The sequence below is a fragment of the Linepithema humile genome, chromosome 8, assembly GCF_040581485.1.
Source record: "Linepithema humile isolate Giens D197 chromosome 8, Lhum_UNIL_v1.0, whole genome shotgun sequence".
NCBI lineage: Eukaryota > Metazoa > Arthropoda > Insecta > Hymenoptera > Formicidae > Linepithema > Linepithema humile.
Window position 1 is genome coordinate 10541408 of NC_090135.1, and position 27478 is coordinate 10568885.

Below are 27478 nucleotides of genomic sequence, written 5' to 3' on the forward strand. Positions count from 1 at the left end.
AAAGAGCCACAATGCTAGTTCTTCGTGCGAAGGTTAAGATATATTCGTTAAAATTGTTTACATCAAATCAAATGTTTCAGCCTGCCATCAGGCCTTTTTCAGTGTACATTAATAATAATACAAACATGTTAAAATTTTGATTTCTAACGCTAATATATCGACTGTATTCATTTTGGATTTTTTATAGACGAGCAGTAGGAAAAGGTAAAAAATGCAAGTTAAATTCAACATTTCTCTTCGAATTAGATTTCTTATAGGTTATAGTTTTTATAGGTTTTTTACCTCCATCTTTTTTCAACCAATCTAAATATGCATTAATTCGCCTTATTTCGCATACAGCAAGCGTAAAAAAAGCGATAAAAATAACAAGCGCTTAACAAGCTGCGTACTCTATGCGCTTTAAACGCGGTCAACATTGTAGCGTTGCTGCTTCGTGAAGGGCTCCGATAGACCGTTTCGTCATCGCACTCGCAACGCTTACAAAACAGTGAACGGTGTAGTATAAACTTCCACTGCTTCGTGGAAGCTGAATTTCCAATGCGAAATTCTTGGAGTAAACGCTGATCGTTAAGCTGCGTTGTAATTATATGCTAATGACAAATTGCGGAAATATTAGTTTTAAACATTTATAAAACATTTATTATTAAGAAAAATAGCGCTCAGAGAATCGACGTAAACATTTGAATTCGGCTTTTATTTTTATCTTCGCGTTGTTGCGTACGATTTCGGTTTTATCGTGGACGCGAATCCCAGCTATGCTGACCCACTGACACGTTTATGTATGATTCATTGATTACCCCTATCGAGCCGACCCTAAAAATCGTCGCTCCGACTCGTGTGCGATTCACCTTCGATTGTCGTTCGTGATATTTGCGTCACGCCCGAGGAGCAACAATCTTGTAAATTATTTATCGCGTCAACGGAAACTACGCGTGCAGCTACTGACTTCTCGATGAAACACGCGTGCTTTCGTGCTTTTGAAAGCTAAATTTCCGCCCGATTGCGAGATCAATTATTTCGAAATCGAAAAGACGCCGATCTCTGTCTCGCTTGAATTTCAGTCTTGATACTCGCGCAAAAATGCCTTTCATATTTATATGCGACAACGACACATTACATCATTCATTAATGTTTCGCGATAAGGCAATACAGCGCGGAGTCTTTTTTCGGTTTCAATTGGCATTCGATCTCGAAATTTTTCCGCGCGTCCCGGCAAATAATAGCACATCTGGATTCTTTACAGACGTTTCGGCAATTATAAGGACACTTGTGCGTCGCTCGCTGCCTGATACTCCGCCTTCAAAACAAGATCAACGACACTTTTGCGCGTCGGCGTTAACTCGGGCTGATAGCGGTACGAAGCGGAGGAAGCCACGATCGGCGATCACGAGCCTGGCGGCTGACTCGCGGGCGCCGCGCGTTGTCTCCGAGAGAGACGCAATGATAAATAGCCGACGAGATACGGGATACCAGAAATAAACGAACGGGCTTATTTTGGAATGAGCGCTCGTCTTACGCCGCATTACTCTATGTGATATTGCGCGCCATCGTCTCCGAAAAAGATGATGCAAAAGCGTTAATCAAGCGTGCTGATGCGCACTCGGTTTGCAATAATCGCCCACATTTTTGTAAACACGGTGAGTAATTGCGCTTTTGGCGAATTCGATATATAATCTTGAGCTTTTATAAAATTCTATAATAATTGTAGCTGGCAAATCCTTTATGTATGCTCGACTGGAATTCTTGCAAAATTCTATGAATAACAAAAATTGTTTGCTACATTAGACAAGTCTGCATAGAAATAGACATTGCTTCACAGCGAATGCGGACACATTTGCTTGCATTTAAAATACGAGAGTACAAAGATTCCTCTTATTTACAAAAGCGCATTCTGGAACATAACTTTGTTTACCATTCATCCAATTTACTCGCAAGCAAATCGCATTCGCCGAATTCAGACGCGCAATTGCAGCCCAATTAAACCATTGCCTCCAGCAGCTGTATTGAAAACAAACTTGAGTGAGCGAATGAATTGAATTAACCAGCTCGCAAAGTAGGCGGTCGGTGTATTTAATTTCCCGAGGAATCGTTCGTTGTCACTTCCTCGTCGGAAGAATCTCTTTCAATTTTCAAACTTAGTCATTCAATTATCAATCGGGTTTATTCTCAATAATGCCACAAAGATTGAGAGTCTATCAATGTTACAAAGTTTATCAATCTTTATTTCTTATTAAAATCTCTGAAAGGAAAAGCAGTAGAGGCCATTGTTTGCAACTGCGTTTCCATTTCGTTTAAAACAAGTGTATATTCAAATATTAGACGGAGAAAGAGAAGAAAAAAAAAGATCGTGCTATTCCGTTATCGATATACATATAATTCTAAAATTTCTATTTGTGTATAAGTTGCATATTTTTGTCATGAAGTTTTGCCGTGATTTCAATAGAACTGTTTTCGGGCAGATGATGTTTTGCACATATCAAAATTTATCTCGCAAGAAAAAATCTGTCGATTGCACTGGCCGGTTATCGAACATATCCGGTGTAATCAGCGCAAGAGAGCCTAGCTGTAGCACGTCGTCCATACGTCGAATACGTCGAATTTGTTGTCGAAGACGCGATTGAGAAGGACAAAGATAATATTCGGTGAAGTGATTAATCACAGCTTGTCATACAGCTGCGTTTCATTGTTCGGCTACCAATCGCACTATCTTTGGCAAATCGTTTTTTTTTCATCTTTGTTTTCCTAAAAACAAATTAATTGATTATCAATGCCGGAAAAGATATTGGAATCAGAGTATCACGATCATACTTGGAATTTTGTAGAATTATTACACGCATGTTTTATAACTTCTTGATATAATTTCCTGATATAAATCGAAGAGTGTAACTTTTCAAGGCGTTAAGCTCTTAATCTTTTTTTTTCTTCTCGTCTTACTTTTCTTCTATTTTTGTTTCAGCCTTATCTGGCCGGATTTTTAAAAAGGCTCCCGAGAAGTTTTTACATAAGCCATCTCCGTCAACTGGCGTTTAAACGTTCTTAATGGCAGCATTTCGAATGCAAGACATATTTCAGCACTCGTTTTCTCGACGTGTTGTTGTTTCGCCACTACGAGACTGGCAGAACAAAGTGTCACTATGCCATTCGCCTCGAGGCATCAACCGCTTCTGCGAATCATCAATTTGGGGGCTCGTGCGGGCTCCTTCTGGCGTCGACGCACAGCCGGTTACTCCGGATGCGGGTGTGTCAGTCATGCGTAAAAGTCATTGGGAAAAACGGAACGTGAAAAAATCTGAGCGGTAAGCAATAAACAAACGACTGATCATCATTCCGATCATCGGCTTAGTCTCACGCATCTGATCGATTTTTTTCCATTGTTTACTGTTTACGCTTTTTTATAAGTCCAAATAAAACGTAAACAGAGAACGACTATAAAGGCCAAAAAACTTGCGCTCTGAAATTACACCTCATAAATTTAATGAAATTATGCAATCGTACTGTTAGAGAAATTTGATGTTGATGATGAAAGCAACATTTGTAATATTCTATAAAATTCATACCCTTGTTATTATTACGAATATAATAAAATAAAGGAATAAAATATGCAAAATAATGCAACTTCTAAAACACAGGTCATTGCGTCCACATGGAGTGAGAAACAGAGGGAGAAAGAGAGACGGAATTGAGAGAAGGAACAAACAAACAAGACAGAGAAGGAGAAGTGAGTTTACAGTGGAGAACGAGGCGAAATCTACAAAGAGAAGACGAGGCCGTTCGCGATGCGCGAACAAAGAGAGAAAGAGACGATTCCCGAAGGCTCGACAGAGCGAAACTCATCGTCGTACTACATTAGGGAGCGAAGAGGAGAGAAGAGGGTGGAGGTTGCATGACGCTCGGGGCGCGCCGTGACGGCATGACGTATCGACCGCGTTCGCCACGCGCGCTGACGTCACGATCACGTCCCGAGTCAGTGCGGGAGCACGTGAACAGCACGCCTGCGATCACGCGGTCGTCGGCTGACTGTGCTGTCCTGATTCGCGGACCGACGGCGAGCCCCTCGCCGGGATTGGCCGCGCCCGCGCGCGCTGCGTGATCACGCACACCACACAGTGGGCCGTGGGGTCGGCGCGTCCTGGAGCTAGCACAGACCTGAGAAAGCTTCATTGCGCCGCGAGACGCCCGCCCGGTTACATTACGGACTCGTCGCTCCACTTTTGCCGAGGAGGGCTCGGCGTGTGTACTTGATTCTTCTTTTTTTTTTTTTGTCGTCGACTTCGGATTTCGACTTTTTCTTTTCCTGAGCCGCCCCCGTGTCACGGGTGCCTCATCCTACGCGAATATGGACACGAACCAGGCACCTCTTTCGCCGCCGGCCTCGCCCCAGCTTAAACACGTAAGTGGCAGTGAATTAAATATACCGCCACAACACCGTCGCCCGTCATCGCCCGCGAAACTCAAACGTTTTTGCACGAATTCTCTTTCGAGAAATGTTGGGAAGCTTGTCGCTGGTGCATCATCCTCATTATGATCAATCGTTTTTTTTGTGACACAAATAGCTTTTCACTTCCGATATCGGAGATAATATAAGTTTTATTGCATGATATTTCTTGAATCAATTTTTCAATTAGAAATTTGATTTTAATTGTTTTAATATTTTATTGATAATCTAGATAATTTATCATTTAATTAAAATTTCGGTATTTTGAGTTCATAAAAAAGAAATTCTTTGATAATCGATGTAGCAAAATAATTTTTTTCTTACGATGATTATTTATAAAATTGACAAGTTTTATTGCATGATATTTCTCGAAAAAATTTTTTTAATAAGAAATTAAATTTTAATTTTTCTGATTTTAGCATTAATAATGTGGATAACTTAAATTAAAAATTCTATTTTGAAGTCTATTTTGAATAAGATAGAATATAAATTCTTGGTTCGATGATTGTTGAAAAGATTGTTGGCATTCTTTGAAAGCGTTCCTGATAATTTTTGCGTGGAGAAGAGATTAAGATATAATGAAATATAATATAAAATGTAACAGGAGAAAGAAGATATAAAAATCTAATCAATAAAAAAGGCTTATTGATAAAAGATACTAGAAGTGGCGATTTATTTATTATTAGCTAAAAAAATCTGAATGCTCTTAAAAGCATTTATTGTCAGTAGTTATTTAACAAATAATTAATGTGTTATCTTATGTTTGTCTGCTGATTGCAGTAATATTTTAGTCTGTGCCGGAATATTGTTTATTTCTGGAATACTCTTTAATCTCTTATCCGTGTCTCGGACTGAATAATTTCATCCAAGGGGCGATTACGTGGCAAACCCCTTTTATTAGCGAGGTGGTTGTGCAATACTCATGCCTTCCTTTGTCCTACAGATAGAACCGTTGCAGTTGTCGTTCAGCGTCGCGGCCTTGCTGGGGGAGAAGCTCTCAGGGGGTCAGTCGGTGAAAAACAAACGGAAAGACGAGGAGAACGCAGGCTCCCACCCCATGCTACCGCCCACCCCCCAACCCTCCGATTCAGAGGAGGACGAGCCGCCGCAAAAGCGGCGATGCGTCGAGCAATGCGAGCTGGCGAAGGTAAGTAAAGCAGATAGATTTATAGGCAGACAAAGCACACGCCGTGTGCTTTCTAATATCTCTCCTCCTTTCTTCTCTCAACTTCCCATCGATTTCTCTTCACTTTAATCGACTGGAACGGAGAGTCGAATTCAGAGTTGTTGTGACACGACTCCGTCTGAGCGCGCTCCGTTTCGTTTACTTGGAATTTTTTACTTTTTCTTTATCCCTCGAGTATACCTTTCGACGGTACTTTCGGTGACGAATAAATTGATGACATTCTGGAATAACTGTAAATTGTTTCTTCCTGGTTGCTTGTTATATAATGCATCATAATATGATTGAAAAAATTGTTTTCTATTTACTTTCACATTCTTTCGAATAGATTACAAATTTTATTACATCGATTAGTAAAATATTTTCTTATATTTCCGGATGCACAACAATTCCTATTTTTATATCAATATTGAAATATTTCCGCATTCCTCCGAATAAACAATTTTTATTTTTCTATCAGATGTTAAAATAATTCGACATTTTTTCGAGCGAACGATAACTTTATTTTTTATATCGGACACGACAATATTTCCCCTTCGCTATGCCTACAAATAGATAACAATGTTGTTTTCGCGAATTTTATTTCATAAAAAAATTGTTCTCGTTTTCAGCTGTTGCTAGACGGCACGCCGCCACCAAGTCCGGAACCAGCCCGGGTCTCAGTGATAATGCGCGCCAATCGGGACGGCACTTGCAGTCCGGCTAATTTCGCGTCGAGTCTTACGAGCAGCGGCCAGCCGGCGGTGCCGTACGACTCGCCCGCGCGACCGCCGTCCAGTCCACGCGTGAACGCGCGAGCGAACGCGACGGAGCGTCCGGTGGAGGACGTGTTGCGCAACCTGAAGTTCAAAATGAGCCTACGCAAGGAGCAGATCATCGTAAACAGCAAGAACACCGACCGTGAGATCTATCAGCAGCAGCAGCAGCAGCAGCAGCAGCAGCAACAGCAACAGTTACCGAGATTACAACCTCTGGCGCCGAAACCGGCACCTATTGTGGTGACGGGCTTGGTCTTACCACGGACACCTCTTCTGCTGGTCGCCAGCGCGACGCCGACGACGGCCACCGCGACGACCACAACGAGCACGGCGACGGAGACGCGTCGTCGCGTCTACGAGTGCGAGCATCCCGGCTGCGGCAAGAACTACTTCAAGTCGTCGCACCTGAAGGCGCACACTCGCACTCACACCGGCGAGCGGCCGTTCCCGTGCCCTTACGAGGACTGCAGCCGCCGCTTCTCGCGCAGCGACGAGCTGTCGCGGCATAAACGCACACACACCGGCGAGAAGAAGTTCGCTTGCGCCGTCTGCCAAAGGCGATTCATGCGTAGCGATCACCTGGCGAAGCACGTGAAGCGCCACGCCAGAGATAAGTCATCCGCGTCGTCCGCCTGCAACAGTCCGATCGCCGCCTCCCACGTGGCCTCGGTGCCTCTGAGAGTGAGCCTCTTGCCGGTGCTGGCGCCGCGATTGCCGCGACCGGTCCAGCAACTGGTGCCGCCGCAGCTGGCGGCTTGAAGGATCGCGATCGCGACCGATGGCGTCGCCGAAAGAACTTGTACACGCTGATGTATTCGCGTGTGTGCCTTAATCAGAATGCTGGATCGCTCCCGGCATGTGACGAGCTGGAGACGAAGAGTATCGTCTGAACAAAAAGACCAGGATGATTCGATCAAATGCGATATGACGTGGTCTTTGCCGATGAAGCGGTACTGAAAGGACGAACGACGACGGTAAAGGATTAATCCGGGTGTTTGTGAAGAGGATTCGATGGTTTCAAAATGGGATTGCCGGATTATGGAAGATGAGCGGGGACGAAGAGTCCGTACTTAAAGAGACGAAGCGGAGACACGGAGGCGCCGTCGTGCAGAGGTCCTCGACTCGCCGTCCGCAAATCGAGTACCTAAGTGCGAGCTGTGATCTGTGACACGTGAAGGCTAGTGGTACCGTTTTAGTACGAGAGCTTTGCCGTCTCGAGAGCTGCTTGGCGCGGGTCCGTGTTTGTAGCGCGCGTTCAGCGCCAAACGTGACCTCGTGCATTCTTCGGCGCGGAGCGTTCATGCAACGTGATCGCCGTGTTAAAGAAATCGAACTCCGATATCGGATAGTCGCGTTCAACGCGAGACATGGAAACGGATATTCTGCATTTCCAAGGGCACCATTTCAAACTATTCGGTTCTTCGCTGGTCGGAGATACACTTTGCGGATAATACAAAAATCTAAGAAATGTCGCGAAGAAAACATTGCATAATTTTGTTGGCTATTCTTTTTTTTTTTAGATTTTTGCATTGTTTGGCGTATTATCGATAAGTAGCGCTCTCAAGCTTACACCAAATTCAAGCGCATCAACCGCAGAAGGGGAGGAAAAAATATTTATTTATGAAAAATAATCTTACGACTTATGTATATAACAAGTTGTATATAGGTTTCTAAAATCGCGACGATTGAACGTACATATTTAATAATGCCGGGGCGGGCGCAACGGATGCAAAATTATGGAGGTTTCGTCATTGATATCTCTGTCGATGCCAACGCATTATAATGCAAATCACTATTTTTCTACGCTCCTTCGTTACTCGCGATATTATTTTTTTTCTTCTTCCAGAGTTTATTTAACGTTTTCTATATCGCGTCCGCACGATTGTTGGTAATTTGTAAAATATATCTGCACCGCCCCCAAAAGTTATGTACATATTTATATGTTTATGTACCACGGTCGGATGAAGAAGCTTCATTCGGCGTCATAAGACTTTGATGTATCGTTAAAGATTTTTCTACGATTAAATAAATTGTATACTTTCGTAAATTATTATTACGAGCGTGTTCTCTTCCCTGCCGCCCTTCCTTTCACCACGTCCTTTGTTAAACGCATTATTATCGTTTTAGCAAAGTTGGATTTTAATGAAAAAAAAAGGCACTCGATATTCGCAGAATAAAACTTAACGCAATAATGAAAATAATTTAACTTCACGCGAAGCTAAAACTCCAAAAATTGCGCACAAGTTTCAAAGGCAAAGGAATGCTCGAAAAATTATTCTGAAAATTTTTGAGACAGAATCGCAAGGTTATTTTTTGTTAAAAACCATATCTAGAATTTCTAGTCGCGACGGATGAATGGAGTTAAATTTCGTACGAAAGGTCGCCGCGGGCTCGCCGATGACCGGTGATAACGAAGGGTAAGACGATTCTTGTGCGAACCACACATATACGTACATACACGTATGATAAAAAAAATCGATGACGTCGCGTCGCGAGATGCTCGTGTAATTCATGGACGCGTGGATCCACGTGAACATCTGATGTTCGATTCAGGTTCGTGGAGCCGATAAGAAGCAATCGGCTTCTGCGAAACGGCAGCACGTAATTTAAACACTGCACAGATTCTATGCCTTGTAAAATATTTGGCAAGAAACTGCGTGAAAAATATTAGCGCAAAAACTCGTATAAGATACATAAAAAAAATCTTTTTTTTTTTAAACGTTTTTAGCTTTTGATATTCATACATAATGGATTCGAATATTGAGTGCATCTTCATTAGCATTAATATTACGAAAATACATGTTAGTTGATGAATTAGCAACAAAATGTAGATTAGTGAGTAGATCACTCTGATATCATATATTTTTAATTATGATATCACACTTTTTGCAAAACAATCACGCAATTCTGTTGAAGTTTTACGAATTAACAACTATTTTTTTATAATTTTACAATTTTATAATTTTATAATTTTATTTTATTTATTTATCATTCATTCCATTATTGTTTAATTTAACAATTAAATTTATTAGAGAGATTGGAGATTATCTACATCAGTCATATCGAGCTATGACATTAAAAGAGAAAATGTCAAAAAATATGTGCGACTGATTCCGCAAATTCTGCAAATCATTTTCTGCTAGCCAACATTCTGAAGGTAAAATTTGATAAGCTTAAAGATAAGAGTTTTAATATCAGGCCGATAGATCTCACGATGAGATAATAATGTCTTTCATATTTAACGCGAATGTAAAACAGAGCGATTTCTCGTTAAACAATTCGAATTATTTTATGCAAAATTTCCATCACGCGTCTCACGTCCGTGTCTGAATGCTTAGACATTTGCGATATCATCTTTTATCGATAACAATCAATCAAGTGTTTAATCACACGCGTTTTTGAAGTGCCGATTTCGGTTAGGCAATCGCAACGAAAGTTTTATCTTAATTCCGTAGTTATTTGTATATTTATATTTATGCACGGTATTAAAAAAAAATCTAATATGTTTAATAAAAATACGTATTAAATTAATACAAATCTACGTAAATGCATGTTCCGCAAACATTTGATGGCTGACGTTGCAAAGCTACATGGCAACGGATAGCCGAGGGCACGCGTTGACGCAAATTACAAAATCGTAATCGCGCGATCGCGCACGTTATCGCAATTTAGCGCGGTCGTCGTTGTAGCGAAACAATCATATCGCCAGACGTGCCTCGCGAGGTCACCGACATTGATAAAATCCCACCCGCGAAATTTCCCATCGCAGGTGAAATTCATATTATATTGGCAACGATTTATTTTGCACGCTGACGCGAACGCGCGTTTAGGAAATTTTAAAAGTACAAGTAGACCGAGTCGAAATACCGAGTTACATAAAACGGCTTGCACAAACAATTCCAAGAATTTTACAATCGCTGGCGAAATTTAACGAAATATTTTGCAAAAAATATAGGTTAAATGATAAAATAATTTTACGCTGGATATATTTTTCAGAAACAAAGTGCTCTCTTTGGGAATCCTATCTCGTATTCTACTCTAAATACTTTCGTCGCTGCCGATTTCATTTCTCAAATCCTCTGTGCTTGAATAAAAGAGAGATATCACAGATTATCTGGAAATGCAAGAATCAAGCCAGCATGTCTCGCGTACGATCGGCGCGTGTATCTCTTGCAAACGCTACTGAATTTCTACGAGATACGCGTTATCACAAGTTGCGACTCTCATGTGTGTCATCTAAACTATACGCTTCACTTCAGCAAGACGATGTTATCGCAAACGATTATTGAGATGTATTTGATAATTGATATCGTGACGTGAGATACAAATACAGGCTGTAATTATGTGATAGATAAAACTGTAGAAAATACGCAATAAATATTTTCTTCAGATAAGGACGGTTCTTTCTATGGAAGAGGAATTTTAGTAACCAATTTCTGAACTTTTCTTCCTGAAAAGTATCCTTTGCGTGTATTCTACGTTATATCAGAACACTAGTATATGTGCATATCTCCAATGTTTTTTGCAAATATTTAATTAACTTTCAATTAATAATGTTAATTTTTACTTGAAATTAACTTTCTTCATTATTAAATGAGAAAAATATTATTTTGATAGAAAAAATAATATTCACAATAAGGATGAACTCTTTAAATGTCCGGCTACTGGAATTTCTACTTTATTTTAGTTACACTCTGTATATTGCGGCATTAAAAACATAATATTTTTAGTTAAGTAATTAATTTTTTTGTGCAAATAGTGTATATTATTAATTCTTTATAGTACAAACTGCACTTCCGTTCAAGATACTGTCGGTTAAACGGTGAGTGGAGTGCAAAGATCTAAATAGAAAGTACAGCGATTCTATTCTAATGCAATAGAGTTTCAGTGAAACAAGAAAATTGATTATTTTCTCGGTGATTTTCTTTCAAATAAACACACTGAAGTAGAATTGCCATATTTTGTGTCAAAATCATCCCTTCTCTGCCGAATCAATCGTTAATATTAGAATTGATTTGTGATTAATTTGTCTTCAGTGAAATTTCTATACAGTGACAACGTTTCCAGAAGGTGATTTCGTGTTTCTAGTCACCTCTGGACTTTTCCGGAGCCGGGAACCAGAAACAGGACGGACAAAAGTAACAATGTCGTCGGTCGCGCATACCACCGGCGCGACGATGGTTTCTCGCGAAATCTCCGATTTTCTTGCATCAGCCAAGGACTCGGTCTCATTGAGCGATCGCTAATGTCAAACAGGTGTGCTGGACCGGTAGATGACGCAAAATATCCTCGCGATTACCCCTCGATTCGCCTTTATTCAAATTCATGTGACAGAAGAATCGCTTGCGAACGCAAGCCGCGAGACAGAACGCAAACATTTGCGGAATTGCGAATCTGCTTGGCGAAGGAAGTTTCCGAGGGAGGTCATTATCCGTGATTTTGTCATTCTCAACATTCAACGTGTTTGTTGCAAAAAAATTCTTCATAATGCAAAATTGGATTTTTATGAAGAGTAACGCGAGACAATTCATAATAATAAAAATTTTCTCCTTAACATTATTTCTTGTCATTATTAATAATAATAATAGTTTTATTTTATTAACAGTTTAATTAATAGTTTCATTTGATTATAATCACTTCTTTCGTCCATTTCTAGTAAACAGACTTTAGATTAGCGCTCTGTGAGAATTATTTTCAACAAAGAATTAGATCAATAATTTGACCTAATTATTTTCTGAAAACTCCTAAGGAGGGAAATGTTAATTTTTTTGTCGTGTAAAATAAAAAAAAAGCTGGAAATTATTGCAATTTAGAAGTAATGGAAAGGATTAAACGTAAAACATGTATTTAAGTTTATTTGTTTCATTGTCGGCCTCGATTGAAAGGCACGATATCTGCACAAACAAGAGTGCAACATTTCTCGACTGTTGCATCAAGCAAAATATTTCCATTTCTATATTACGTTTTTTATGCGATTCCAGAGGAAAATATTAATTACTGGACTGGTTTTTGTTAGCTTTTTTTGTAAAATTAATACGTTTGTGTCATAAAGCGTAAAAACGCAATAATTCCCACATATGTCGTAATTATAAATCGATTAGAAAAATATCAAATTACTAAAAAGTTACAAATTAATAAATAAAAAGTAGATCATAATTATGCTTTCATTTGCTTATAACAGACAATATAGATTGATAAGTGACAGAGAATCGCTCGAACGTTATTCAAAAACAGCGTATAAATTCAATATATAGTAATTTTTATTTCTGTTAAATTTTGCAAAAATAAATGTACAATCATTATATATATGATTTTGCTTAATTAACAATAGGATGGTATATACGTGTAAAAGTATCAAACATTTGGGGGTATAAAACTCTCAAAAATAATAAATGCACGAATCTATCTACAATGTTCGCGGAAAATCGCTGAACGGACTGTGTAAATCCCAAGTCCAAAAATATATATAGTACTATAGACAGTCACGTCAGTGCGCATTATGCGTGACCACGCATCAGCCCCTCTCATTTGCACATGTGAAATCACATTCTACTATATCTCGCACGGATAAACTTGCGCAGAAAATTCTGCATTGACCTCTAATACTTTTATCTAAAAGTTTCAAGCTTTTCTCTGATAGATATGTCGAAATATATCCAAGAAATATTTAAAAATATACTAATTAAGTTTATCCTGCCTTTTTAAGTTTAATAACCAAAAAGGAAATAAAAAGTTATTTGAGGATATTATTTTAATAATCTAACTATTAATTCTTAAAGCTTTCTAGAACTAGAAAACAGATTATTGGAAATAAATCAACTCTCACGAGATGTAGCAGATGCGAATTCAAAATTGGACTTCAGGATCATGGAAGGAATTAATCCTTGCACCTATTTCGAGATGCTTTTCGATCCCGAAGCGAACAGATATAACTTTCAGGTGAATATCGATCAATGTGAAGATATTTTACCGATGATGGACTCCTATGAACTTTTACTTCGAGTGGAATTTTCGTTTAGAATCTGCTGCTACGTCGAGCAACAACTGGCATGGTTTATATGTTTCGCCGTAGTGACTTCGGAACTCCTCCATCTTCTTGACGAGTCGATGGGCACCGTACGCATCCAGCCAGCGGAATGGACCACCCGTGAATGGCGGGAAACCCAGGCCGAATACAGCTCCGACGTCGCCTTCCAACTAGTTAATGAAAAGTTTTGTCGCAATATAAATAATTGTGATAATCGAAAAGCAGTTCACATTTCAGTAACAAGAAAAAAATTCAACAATTCTATGATCGAATTAATATGAGAATATTTAGAAAATAATCAAGTCTTTTCCCAAAAATAAAAAAATGGATCAGTTAAAATGCAAAAAGACTTGTAATAAATTCTATATAAATGTGAAATATAATTAAAATATTTAAAGAGTTTTAGTCAAAAACTTTAACAACTTTTTCGAACAGACAGATTCGTTTTTCATTCATTCATTGTTTAAATAATGGCGCATTTTTCATTAAATCAATGAGCTTTCCATTGTAACGTCAAACGCAACATTTGCATAATAATGAGTATTAACTTCTCGATAGATACATCTATCTATTTATAACTTTATTTTTATCGCGCTCATTTATTATTTGCGTTAGATAAGTATATTGAAGTATATTAACTTACGGGATTGGCTAGAATATTTTCCTCCAAGCAGAGTACAGCTTCGTTAACAAACCGCGAGACCATTCTCAACTGACGATCCTCGTCGGACGTGCTGCCCTTAGGTTCGAGTTTATACTTTTTCAGAATTTCTAACGCGTCGACATTCACGTCTCTATTCTTGGACCCGGTTTCGTACACGAATATACCCTTGCCGGACTTGCGTCCTGAAATTCACATGAAACATGTATGCAGTCTGAAAGTTTTAGCACAATATAATTCTTCATAATTCATAAGATATTGTTTCACCACGTTTTTATACACTTTGATATAAGTTTATATAAATAAATCATTCGGCAAAATTTTGTTCCAAGCTATAAATAGTTTACCGAGGAAGCCAGCTTTGACCATGTCGCCGAGAATGTTCACGTTTCCTCCCTTAAAGCGTTCGCCGAAAGCTTTGGCGAGGTCGCTGCTGATGTGAGCACCTACGTCGATGCCGACTTCGTCGGACAGAGTAGCCGCGCCGACGGGGAAACCAAATTTCTTTGTCAGCTTGTCCAGCTGCACCGGGTCCACGCCTTCCTGTTTAAGAAATCACATTATATCTAATCATTTGAAAATTATTAAACCAACACGATAACATAAGTCGAGAGAGCTATATCGGTTGCAACATTTCATTCCAGCAATTCGGATATTAAATTATGTCCAATATAGAAAATAATTAAATTATAAAACATGAACGTTGTTAAATGTGGAAATATATTGATTATGATGATAAAATCTAATGTTTTCTTTACTTTTCATAATTTTTCGTTTTAATTACTGGAAGAAAATTTAATTTTTAAGAAATATAGTTTTCAGTAACTTCAGTAATAAGTAATTATTATTACACACCTGCAGCAATCTAATCGCTTCCGACAACATCGTGGAAAGTATTCTCGTGGTGTAAAATCCGGGACCATCGCCGACTGTAATGACAGTTTTGCCCTGCTTCAGACCAACGTCCACTGCAGTCTTGATGGTTTCCTCGGACGTTCCTTTGTGAGTTATAATTTCTAACAGTTGCATCTTGTCGACGGGAGAGAAGTAGTGCATGCCGATCACCTGTGGAAAACAGTTTCTTGAAGCTCATCGACTTACACATTTAATTATATTTATTGTAATTTAATTTTCGATATAAAATTAATAAAATCAAAGTAACAATTTAGTGTAATTAAACGCTTGAAATAAAACATTTAAATAACTTTTTACCTTATCAGGACGGCTGCTACCAGCAGCGACCTTCGTAATGGGAATCGCGGACGTGTTGGTCGCGATGACGCAGTGATTCGGCACTACGGCTTCGATCTCCTTCAGAACCTTGTGCTTAATATTGATGTCCTCGAACACCGCCTCAATCACCACGTCCGCGTCTTTGAAGGAATCGTATTTCAACGTTGCGTCGAGATGAGAGAGATATTTGTCCTTTTCGATGCTGTGCAAAAAACTTTTATTAAAAAATCTGCACTCTTGCGCGGCTTTTAAATTAAATATATTTCTGCTTATGATAAAACAATTTTTCAGCATATAATTGAAAAGTATATAATATTAAAAAATCTAAATTAAAGAAATTAACGTAATAAAAATGTAATTAAACATTGATTTCTATGCGTACTTGGAGATTCGTTTGCGCTTCACGGCGCCCTCCAGGCCCTTCTGAATCTGGCTTACACCACGATACAATCCAGCCTCATTGGTGTCCTTCATAACGATGTTGTAACCTTTGTCGATGCTCACCTGGACGATGCCCGCGCCCATCAAGCCGGCGCCAACAACGGCAATTTTCCTGCGCACATCAATAAAGAATTATTTTAAAAAATCAATTAATCATAGAATTACTAAATTTAATCATTAAACATAAGTGATTATTTATACTCATTAGCTCGATGTGTGCCAAATGATAAATTAAACGCCGTTTAGAGAAACACGTACTTGGCTGCGCTCTTGGCCGAGCCGAAGCGATTCTTCTTGCAGGCTGTCTGGCCGAAGAACAGACTGGTGAGACCCTTGCACTCCGGCGTCACCACCAGCTGAGCGAATCCTTTAGCCTCGGCGTCGAATCCGGCCGCAGGCCCCTTGTCCAGACCGGTCCTGATTACTTCCAGGATCTTGAGCGGCGCCGGGTACAGGCCGCCCGTCATTTTCATCACTTGGGCCCTCGCCTTCTTGAATATTTGATCTTTGACGAAATTGTAGGACAGAACGTGCTGCGTTATCTTATCCACGAAAGATTTCGGGCCACGCTCGACTTTCAGTTTCCCGGCTGCGATATCGCGCGCGGCCTTTATCGCGGTTTCCTCCAAGTATCGCATCGTGCTAAAAAGCGTGATTTCATCTTTGAAAATACCATTAATCTGTGTGATGCAGCGCTATTAAACTTTTTGCTCTATAAAAAAGATGTGTGAGGAAGGAAGAAAATATTTTCCAAAGCATGCAAATGGCAAGTAAATTATTATAGCATAAAAATTTAATTATTAGTTTCACAAAAGATTTGATCATTGACTTCATTTAGTATAACAAAAAATTTTAAAATATCAATTTTTTTTTTAAATCAGTGCAAAAGGTTTAAGCGCATCTACTCGCATCTACTCGACTATGTTTTCTGCAATATTTTTTACTTTTCTTCCGCTGTGCCAGCGCCCGGACCGAGACGGTTGACCACGATATCCACCAGCCCGAGTCTCTTCGCCCTGTCGGCCTTGAGCGTTTTACCAGTAAGTATCATATCCAGAGCAGTGGGAAGAGCTGTCAGCTTGGGTAGGCGCTGCGTGCCGCCGCCGCCGGGAAGAAGACCGAGCATCACCTCCGGCAGCCCTAATTTCGTCTGATTATTGTTAACAGCGAGTCTGTAATGGCATGCCAAGGCGACCTGGACAGAACAATTGTTCAAGCTAAGAATTTTGTCTTTTATCTGCACGATTTTATTGTCATATCCTGTTTTTTTTATCCAAGTCTTTTTAACTTTATTTAATTTAACTGCTTATCTTAATTATTGCAGACACGTTACCTCCAAACCTCCACCGAGACACGTGCCGTTAATAGCAGCAACAATCGGTTTGCTACTATTTGCTATTTTATCAAAAATTCTATGACCATCCTTCATCAGTTCATAACCGCTCTCTTCATCCTTAACGGCTTGCAACATAGTAATATCTGCGCCGGCTATGAAATTGCCTGGTTTCCCGCTGATGATTACTGCTGAGTTCACTGCCGGATCTGATTGAATTTCATTCAGCAGCCCTTCCACTTCCGCCATCAGTTCTTTACTTAAAGTGTTTACCTGTATTAACAATAAGACAAAAATTTGTGTTAATGCTATTTTTTTAATTTTTAATGGTTTCATTATCATAATTAAATAGCGTGACATAAATATTATATCACACATTACCTTAACACCTGGCGAATCTATTGTAATAACTGCTACGTCGTTTACATTTTTGCATTTAAAATGTTTCCTATCTGCCCCGCTTACCATTGTTCTTAAAGGTTGGTATAAACCTGAAAAGATACCATAAAAATATTTGAAATGTGTTTAATGAGCCTATCAATAAGTTGGTTTAAATACATTTAAAAATAAATATAAAAATTGATGAATATTATTTCAACTAAAAACACTATAACCTCTGGTTTGTCAATTTAGTATTCTTTTTTATATTAGATAAATCTACTAATATCTTCTTTGTTTCAGTTGAAATACATAAGTGCTCAAGAAATATTTCTCTGAAAAAAATCACAATTTATCTCAACTTTTAGCTATTATCTAAGTATACTTCTTTTGTCTTCGTTTATCTAATCTGGACAGCAGAATTTATTGAAAACAGATTTTGTAAGGTTTACTACAAGTTGTAAAATATGTGGAATGACAGCAGAAATCTAAAGGAGCTAACAGAAAATGAATAAAAAAATCTATCATTTTGTCATTTTAAGTTATTCAAACAATTGAATTTCTAAGCACTGCAAATGGAGCGAGCAATTAAATCAAACTTGACTGTCTTTCCTTCAAATTTTTCAAGTCGATTACACGATTTGCTCGAGCGTAAGTACAGCAAAGTGTATTCCTAAAAATAACACAGTTTGCCGGTATAAATTAATCACTGTTGACGCCAAGTTAGCAATAATCTACTTCGTCAGCTCTCTCTGCGTCGTGGAGGGCAAAGGTCGAACACACACACCGGCGTTACTTGTTAACATTGTGCCCGGTGTACCGATAATTCGTTTGACATCTACAGTATTCAGTGTCGAAAATTGCTAATAACCTTATCAGCTAGACACCGTTTAGCGATTAATTCTAGCCTCGGGCCGATGCTGCATTACATATGTCGTAAACCTAACCTTGGAGAGCACTTTGCTCCGGATCGCCAACGAGAGGCCGTTCAACTTTCATTCCAAATTCGAGATCTTTCGCGTTCAATCCGTCAGACATCTAACAATATTGAAAAGAAATTTTTGTGAATAGCTCGTTATACGCCGGCTTCATTGTCATAAAATTACTCCGCAAAGCATGTTGCGATCTTTTCTCTCCTACATAAGACTCCTTTCGGCACAAGTCCTAGCCAACACATCGTGCATACGTAATCACCTGTTCGTGTTACGAAACTCGCGTTGCTGCGGGAGCAGCGTGCAAGGGCGCCGAACAGCCTGCAGCTTGCCATGTTTCAGTCGGTTTTGATCAATTCGGATGGACACTCACTTGCATCGAGAGAAATTCGCGGAGTCACGCATACGACATCGCACGCGGCTGATACTTTAGCTATCGTCGGCCTGCCTGCACGGCGACCGGGTGTGATCGCTTCGAGAAGGGGAAACATGCGCGCGGACTTTGACCCACGCTTTAATACTTTGCCGACGTCATTTATGGAGTTTATGTATCAATGAATTAATTGCAGATTTACTTCGTTTTATTTACGAGATTATGCGCATAATCATGCATTTTATTATATTACGAATGTTTATTCATTTTTGTCTACATTGTACCGAGCAGTTGGAAATAAATATTTCAATAAAAAATGTTTTACGCGAGCTTTATTAAGTTAAGATATAAAAAATTCCGTTAAAGAAGATAACCTAACCTAATCTGCAGAATATTCAATTTAATAATTAACAATTAACGTAATAATAAATAATTATAAGCGTCCTAAAAAATACGTTTTTCAATTTTTTTGTAACGATTGGCATTTTAAATTTTGTAACAAAAAACTTTCCAAAAGTTAAAAAAAAACATTTTAATTATTTAAATATTTTATTAGCATTATGACACGTAATATCGCACACATGCGCAAACCACGGACACGTCAGTTCCACGCTCCAACACTAGAAAAGAGCAGACATACTATTTCTGTCTCCTTTTTCAGCGGCCATTTTAGTTGGGATTTTATGAAATTGTTAACAGGAACACATGATGATATAGGAGGTTGTTAACAGGAGCACATGATGATATAGGAGGTTGTTAACAGAAGCACACGTGACAGAGGAGCTCACTCGTAAGTGCCATCTATTGATTAGCTAAAGCAACATTACAAATGCATTGATGGTAAGTGTACCGACTGCGCTAGTTAATTTACATAATGTTGTAGATGGCGCTGTTATGAGTTAGCTCCTATATCATCATGTGCTCCTGTTAACAATATTTTAATTTCCTAATATTCCGGCTACAATAAAGCATTTCTGGCCGTTCCAGTGGGTAATTTGAACTCTTCTACATGCTTCTGGGCTACTTTTGACAGGTTAGGATGCTCGTAAAATACTAAAATAATTAAAATGTCTTCTTTAAAATTGTTGGAAAGTGTTTTTGTTGCAAAATGCAATTGTTAAAGTTATTTAAAAAACGACGTCTTTTTTAGGACGTTTTTAGGACATCTTAAAGATGTCTTTTTTAAGACGTTTTTAAGACATCCTTATATATATTATATACATAATATATGTAATAATAAATATAATATGTCATTGTATATATATAATATACGTTGATATTATGCTTTTTCGTAGAAATAATATGTCTGTTTTTTCTTCGAAGCTAGCCGAGGCGCGGAGCTCACATGTACGTTGCTTGCGCATGTGTGCGATGTATCCTTCCTTACGCTGCTGGCTGCTCGGGGCTCAAATCTGGCGTTACTGTCAGTGACTGGTTACCTATAGTTATCAGCGTAAACAGCGATTCCAAATGGGCCACATGATTACTCATCGTGTTCACTCATGATCGAGTACAGCGGGTGTTGCCCGCGTGTATTGCGTTATCGCGCGTTATCGTCAATCACGGTCGTGCGATACGTCAGTGAGTGCGAGTCACAACACGGCGTGCAAGTGACAGCAAGCGTTCCTGCAGCGAGTGATGCCCCGCCTGGGCGCAATTAAGCGCCTCCTAAACAATTGTCCCTAATTCTGCCTTTGTGTCAATTTATGCTCGCACAATTAGACATTAATTAATCCGTCTGCGAACGCGAGGAAACACCATCGCGTCACGCAGGCGAGGCATAAAGCGAGCAGCAAGGAGACCGCGTCCTTATGGGTGGAATCTCGTCGTTGTCAGTTGTCGCGGTCGATCAGGTGAGCAATTTATTTTTCTGAAGAGTTTGTATATTTGAATGAAAGATTATGATGTTGATCGCGATGTCGACAGGATGTCTGAGAACGTTCACAGCAAGGAGCAGTGGCAGCTCCTCCATAACCTACGTTCCACCGTGGAGGGTTTGTTGATCGACGGCGTGTCAAACGTGTGGAATGTTTACGGCGGGCTGAATCGATTGCACAATGCTATGGAACGGATTTTCAAGCACGGCTGTCGCATATTTGATCCCAATGTGAGTTGCGTTCGTTGCTCTCAAAGTATTTTTCTTGAAGAGGTCTGCATGTGTGAGGATCACTGAAATAGCATTGCATAGCAAAATTAGATTGATTTGAAGCTCAGAAGCTTTATATGAGAGAAAGATGATATTTTTATGCTGAATTTTTGTATGCGTTTTTAATTTTTTGTCTAGCAAACAAGATTTTCAAGTGTCATGTTGCTGAAGTTTTGACAAGTGATATTTTTTACATTCTTATGTGCTGGTTTATATTGTATGCTAGTTTATATTCAAAATGCAACTGTACTTAATTTAATAACTAATTAACAATGTTCATAATTTGATAGTTTGGAAAAATTTTATATTGTGAATAAATTTTTAAGGGTGAGCCAGATTGCTGGATTTTTATTCAAGGACTGAATTGGCTTCAACCTTCTTTAGCGACATCGCCGATATTATCGGAAAACGAGGAATATTTATGCAACTTGCCAACTAGAATAACATCTAAGAAAGACATGTTGTGGCTGTACAAAAGGTAATTCTTTTTTTATGTAAAATATAAAATACACAAGTGTAAGTTGTTTCACAATTTGCAACTTCAATTTTAGCAACAGATTGTTTGACCAATTTTCTGTATTTTTTTAAAGAAGTACACAAAAGAAGCTCATTATTTTTTACTTTCAATATTATATATTTTATATATTTTAATTATAAATTAAAATTCTATTAAATCCACTTTGTCGAAATTAATCAAAGAATATGAACTATCTACTTGTCAAAGTTGTTGAAGCTTAGATCGCGAAAATTTTTCCTGTTTTGCAATCGCTTATAGTTCAGAAGTTATCAGAGGCTTGATATTTCTGTTAAGGAGAAAAATCGATTTCAAAATCATTGAAGTCATCTGTCATTAAAATTAAAGTTGCGACTTATGAAACGCTATATATACAGGGTGTTTCATTTTAATCTAGCCAGGCGAATATTTCAAACGCCGTTGAGTTTAGAGAAAAATGTTTCAGACAAAAGTTGTAGGGTTCGGAGGGGGACACAAGATGGTGGGCTTGTCTCACTTTCCGGGTTGCTAAATTTCCTAAATTTCCTAAAAAATTATGGATTTTCATGAAAAACGTGTCAGACAATTTTAATGCAGAATTTTATGTACTTTCAGAATATGCAATAAAAAATACTACATTTTATTTAAAAAAACAAAGTTGACCTTCATATGACCTTCAATTTTACCTTCATCAAAAACTCAAGCCCATCATCTTGTGTTCCCCTCCGAATCCTACAACTTTTGTCTGAAACATTTTTCTCTAAACTCAACAGCGTTTGAAATATTCGCCTGGCTAGATTAAAATGAAACACGCTGTACACTTATGTATATTCTTACCAAGAACATCCATAAATTAAGAATATTATCTAATTACAGTTTAGAGAGCCACTCTCTGTCGCACAAATTATCATGGCTTTTGTCTGATAAAGAGCATCTACTTTCTTGCCTCGAACCATGGGCCTTTCTTTGCCAAGAAAATCTGGCGGAAGCAACGCTACTGTATCTAAGAGCAGTCGAGAGGAATCAGCCTGTGCTGCTCGCAGAGATTGATCCTTGTTTAGTAAGCAATGTTTCATTTCCGGCATTAGAAAACTGAAAGTTATTATAGAAAATAATTTGTAAGAGTTTCTGCAAAATATCAATTTTTTTACTTTATTTGTAGAATCTTGAATTCTAATAATTTCGAATTAGGAATTGGCTACAAATTGTACGAGATAATTCTACTTTTTTATTTTTTACAGTTTCTGCCGACATGGGTGTCTCCTAAAGCAAGCCCCAGGCGACATCGCCGCTCGTCTTCGTACCCGGTGAACTTCTCCGGCGCCAGTCGCGTCTTCGCGCGAGACAAGAGCGCAAGTGTTTTTAAAGAATGCCAGCTGGATCAGCTGAAAACCTCGATGCAATCAGTGTCGTGTGACACAGACTGCATAATCGGCGAAACGTCAAAATCCGTACAAATCACCATTGAAGATAACGCGAAAAGCGACTCCAAGCACAAAGATGCACCCTTGAAAACGTGGAACAGCCTGCCCGTTCTGGTAAAAAGCGCGGTTGCTGTGGAGAATTCAGCCACGATCTCATCGTCTCTTCAGGAGAGCAGCGGCAGTAATCGTCCTCGCACGATCGAATTGGCGGAGATTATCAACATCAATTATTCAGATTCGAAGCAACCTGTCGACTCGAAAGTCGACAAGCCGATAACGAAGCCAAAGACGCCCGTTAGAAAGACGAGGAGCCGAACGAAGGCGCGGCATAGTCAGATCAGACAAATCTCCTCCGAGGATCCAGAGGACGTCTTGAGTGTTCGGGAAAACGCTAGAAGCGCCGGCGAGACGTGGCCGATCGGCGCAACGGCGCGGCTCTCCGCGATGACGGAATCGACAGAAGCGCAGCTCGACGCGACGGAGCCGCGAGCGACGCGCCGCAAAACGTCCTTCCTGGCGGGCTCCGCGCCAGAGTTCACAGGCCCGTGGAGCCTGGTGGTGGAATCCGGTCAGAAGGACATCCGCACGCCGCGGAAAAGCTTCATGGAGGACGGCGGCAGCAGCGTGCAGCCGATGGCGACGGGCTACTTCCCGCGGCCCGCCGAAGGCCAGAGCCTCACCAGCTTTCTGTCGTCGGCGCGCTTCTCGCGCGCCCACGACGCCGAGCTCGATCGCGAGAACGCGCACTTCAGCGTGTGCGAGGCGATGATCGCCGCGATCGAGCAGATCAAGTGCAATCGACTGGAGCGCCGATTATTGGACGTGGACGCGGGCGCCGATGACGAAAGTGACGAGGAGATCAACCGGCTGAAGCAGCGGATCCGGCTGCGACGCCGGCAGCGTCAGGAAGAGAAGTGCCGCGGTAGAGGCTGGAGCCGCGGCGATCTATTGAGCGACGGCAGAACCGACACGACCACCACCACGGATCAAAGCGTCAGTCCGTTGTCCACGTCATCGAGCGATCCGTCAGACATATTTTTGTCGACGGACGTGGAGGACTCCGAGTTAGACGACGAGCGGAGGCTCAGGAACAGCGGTGTGCGCGGATCAGTCGCGTCGTCGTTGCACTCGGACGCGGAGTTGCGCGGCCAAACGAGGCATCACATTACAGACTCGACGCTGAGCGAGAGCAGCGTGTCCGCTGAAGGTGTGGCGTTGTCGCTGATCAGCCGCTTTAGCGAGAAGCAGCTGCCGCGCGCGAGCGAGTTGCAGTGGCTGGTCTCGGAGAAGGACGCACCGCAGCGGTTGCTGCCGATGCCGAAGAGCTGGCCCGTCAGCCCGGACGAGGTCGAGATCGAAGACGCGCGTACGATTCCGCTGAGAGGCACGATTGAATGGGCTCCGCCGCGACCGCAGATCATCTTCACGCCTCATCCGCCGCCGATGTAAGTGTAAAGAGGAAAGGAAATGTGATGAATTCGAGTGGACTTTTAATAGAATTTTGATTGGGGATTAAAAGTGAAATGTTGAAAGCGAAAAGATGCGAAAATCGCTTCTTTTTCAGGAGGCGGACGCTGATAGCGAAGCAGAATTACAGATGCGCCGGTTGCGGTATGAAGGTTGCGGTGAAATACGCCAATCGATTTCGATATTGCGAGTACCTGGGGCGATATTTTTGCACGGGTTGTCACACGAACCAGGTGGCGTTTATACCCGGAAAAATCCTGTCCAAATGGGACTTCAACAGGTAAGTTTTTTTTTGTAAAATTATTTGTCAAGCTTATAATAAATAAATACAAGTGCCTTAATCTTTTTCTTCGCTGAACCGATGCTACATATTATCTTCTCAGTCTGTTATTTTGAATTCTCAGTTCTATCTTTAATGAAAAACGCCGTTGTTAATTAGAGATACGTGACCGTGTTTAAACACTACTGTTTCAATGCTTCTTGACACTTTGCAGATATCCCGTGTCGAACTTCTCGTACAGACTGCTGGACCAGATGGTGTCGGATCCGCTGTTTCAAGTGAACGACCTAAATCCGCTATTGTACAGACGCATAAAGCAATTGGACAAAACGAGAGTCTTGCGCACGAAGTTATTCTTCTTAAAAGATTTCTTATTCACGTGTCGATTCGCGACCAGGTATGTCGGTTTTGATTTAGGTAATTTTCTTGCGATATCCCGTCGTCGCACTGATACATTTCTGCGATGTTGCAGTGTTCAAGATGTGCTGAAGAAGGAGCCGAATTACATCATAAGCGATCCACACGTGTATTCAATTCAGAATTTCATAGACGTCAAATTGAGTGTATTGTCTGTCAAGCTGCAAGAACTCGTTCAAGTTTGCTGCGCGCACGTTGTAGATTGCGAGGTATCGTATTTCCGAATTATCTGAAATAGCTCAGTAATCGGTTCGCAATGCACTCTCCAATTCAATTTAAATCCTCCAATAAATTTGAAATCGACTCTTTCAAGTTTTGCTGTACGTACGCTTCTCAATTATTTTAAATAATTCACTAAATAATTTGCATTATAATTTCCACTCCAAAAATTAGTGATATACCAAGTGACTCATAAATTACGATCATAATTTTAATAACAAATTCTTTGACAAGTTTGAAATCGACTTTTCTTTCGCGAAAAAGTCGACGAGGAGTTCATAATTTATATAAATTATATCTGCGCGATTTCTTTCAGTTGTGTCAAGCTAGAGGATTCGTTTGTGAGCTGTGCTGTTCCAAGGACATCATATTCCCGTGGGATCTGTCGAAGGTGGTGCGATGCAGCAAGTGCGGCGCGTGCTTTCACATAAGCTGCAAGCACGGCTCCAATAAGCTCGAGTGTCCTCGATGCACGAGGCTGCACGCGAGACGACTTTCGAGGGACGAGAAGGCCTGACGAACGACGAGGGCGTTTTTCATCGCGCCATTCAGAGTGGGATACGTGTATTAAGAACAGCCTACCTTCGAGTCGCGAATCCCCTCCCAACTTATTATCTCAGACAATGCGAAACTCTTTTGCGAGGATTTCTCCAATGATCTTGCGATAACTCGCTAATCAATTTACATTGCCGATCTCCGATTTAACTTAAACCCGGGAGGGATTCCCGACGTTCTTTGATATACATTGTGTCAATTCGATAGAAAATATATACGTATAATACATATTTAAAAAATCGACGAGACACGTTCTTGAATATATATTGCGCGCAGATAATTTACTGTAATAAATATCACGCAAAATTTGTTTACGATGATCACTCAACGGTTCGAACTTAACTCTAATTTTTTCTGACGTTTTTTCGACGTAGAAAAATGTGAATTAACGGACGTAAATCAAGCAGAACGTCAATAACGCGTAGTAATAATCTAACTCGGAGAATACAGCCGAATCTTTCTAATTTTAATCTCTCAACATGGTCTCACACGATCGCGAAATAAATACGAAATAAGCAGGAAAAGTCAATTTCACAGGGTATTTGATTATAAATGCAGAATAGTTTAAAATGGGGAGAAAAGGATTAAATTTAGAAGATTTCGATTGTTCTACTTGTGCCTCAGTCTCGGAAAAAGGAATATCGAGTGAACGAGACGTAAATTATAGCGAAGACTGAAGCATTGTGATATACGCCTGATATACGCATTTGATTTAGTTTCTTTTTTGAATAAAAAAGTGATACGGCGACAGGACGTTTATTCGGACTTTGTTTGGATGCTGCTTGGAGACTTAATCTGTGAAAAATCTTAAAATATATAATTTATCAAAGAATGTAGAGCAGCATTCACGCATTCTTTACGAGCTATTTAAAAATGTTGCATTTCGCAATAAATTGTTAGTTTTTTTTTTTCTTCTATAAAATGCAATGTTTTGTTCAAGTAGTTATAGCTGTTGCATATTCACAATAGTTGCTCTTTTCGATAGAGATTTGTATAGAGATTTTAAAATGTATTTATACATATTTATTCGAGCGTAGCGAACATTTAACTACGGAAAGTATTATTTCTTTGTAATCACTTCGTAAACGGCAATAAAATAATCTCAAGTCGGCAGGAATTTTAGAGAATACTGTCGGCCAGTACAAATAGCGTAGAATTACTATTTTAGCGTGTAAAAGTCGTTTATAGTAACAATTCTAATGAGTATGTACCTGATTTTCACCGACACTTAAACTATGTACATCTATTTATTTGTGAAGATATTGTTCAAACGCGCGCATTATCAAGGGCCACTATTTCCAACATCGGTTAACTTTAACCGATGAAGTTCCAATTTGTCGACAAAGTTATCAATATGAGCGAAATATTGTCATTAAAGAAAAAAGTTTAAAATTTTTTTCTCCTGATGACAATATTTTATTTTTTTACGTTAACTCTGTTAATAAATTGGAACCGTTGATCCAACGTTAACCGACGTTGGAAATAGAATAGCCCTGAAGATTCTCAGAGCAATTCATTTCTGTTATATTTTCTTTCAAAACATGGTTCTATATTACATATAAATTCTTAATACAATTATGAACAAAAAACTTTATAAAGAAACATGTAAAGTGTAAATAAAGTTAACATCGAACTCAAACGGCTATGATTGATGTACAAACCAGTTTACTTTCAGATGAGAAATTCAAGATTCGGAAATGCAATTTCTCCGATAGCAACGATA

The 27478-nt window shown here is 39.7% G+C and overlaps 3 protein-coding genes and 1 long non-coding RNA gene across 5 annotated transcripts; 2 read left to right on the top strand and 2 right to left on the bottom strand.

Moving 5' to 3' along the window:
* Positions 1-2195: 2195 nt before the first annotated feature.
* Positions 2196-3910, bottom strand: LOC137001479 (uncharacterized). The gene is made up of 2 exons (XR_010891490.1): positions 2809-3910; positions 2196-2742 (listed from the first exon to the last, which is right to left on the bottom strand). It is a non-coding gene; the product is annotated as an uncharacterized lncRNA (long non-coding RNA).
* Positions 3911-4034: 124 nt separating this feature from the next.
* On the top strand, positions 4035-8429 carry LOC105673757 (Krueppel-like factor 11). The gene is made up of 3 exons (XM_012369610.2): positions 4035-4390; positions 5379-5582; positions 6230-8429. The coding sequence occupies exons 1-3, from the start codon at positions 4337-4339 to the stop codon at positions 7133-7135; spliced, it is 1164 nt and encodes a 387-aa protein (XP_012225033.1). The 5' UTR covers positions 4035-4336; the 3' UTR covers positions 7136-8429.
* A 4189-nt stretch (positions 8430-12618) lies between these two features.
* On the bottom strand, positions 12619-18857 carry Mtpalpha (monolysocardiolipin acyltransferase Mtpalpha). Of its 2 annotated transcripts, XM_012369734.2 has the most exons (12): positions 18644-18857; positions 18397-18487; positions 17453-17562; positions 17072-17344; positions 16683-16933; positions 15997-16380; positions 15680-15850; positions 15277-15499; positions 14920-15129; positions 14412-14607; positions 14047-14249; positions 12619-13573 (listed from the first exon to the last, which is right to left on the bottom strand). In XM_012369734.2, the coding sequence occupies exons 2-12, from the start codon at positions 18485-18487 to the stop codon at positions 13370-13372; spliced, it is 2316 nt and encodes a 771-aa protein (XP_012225157.1). In that variant the 5' UTR covers positions 18644-18857; the 3' UTR covers positions 12619-13369. The 2 variants fall into 2 exon arrangements, with proteins under 2 accessions (XP_012225157.1, XP_012225158.1); XM_012369735.2 differs by lacking the exon at positions 18397-18487.
* Positions 18858-19657: 800 nt separating this feature from the next.
* On the top strand, positions 19658-27394 carry Rubicon (run domain Beclin-1-interacting and cysteine-rich domain-containing protein rubicon). Its single transcript, XM_012369623.2, has 10 exons — positions 19658-19787; positions 20078-20607; positions 20681-20861; positions 21227-21378; positions 22270-22453; positions 22635-24262; positions 24382-24564; positions 24779-24961; positions 25037-25190; positions 25517-27394. Exons 3-10 carry the CDS (start codon positions 20682-20684, stop codon positions 25715-25717), a joined length of 2865 nt encoding a protein of 954 aa, XP_012225046.1. The 5' UTR covers positions 19658-19787; positions 20078-20607; position 20681; the 3' UTR covers positions 25718-27394.
* The last annotated feature ends 84 nt before the right edge of the window (positions 27395-27478 follow it).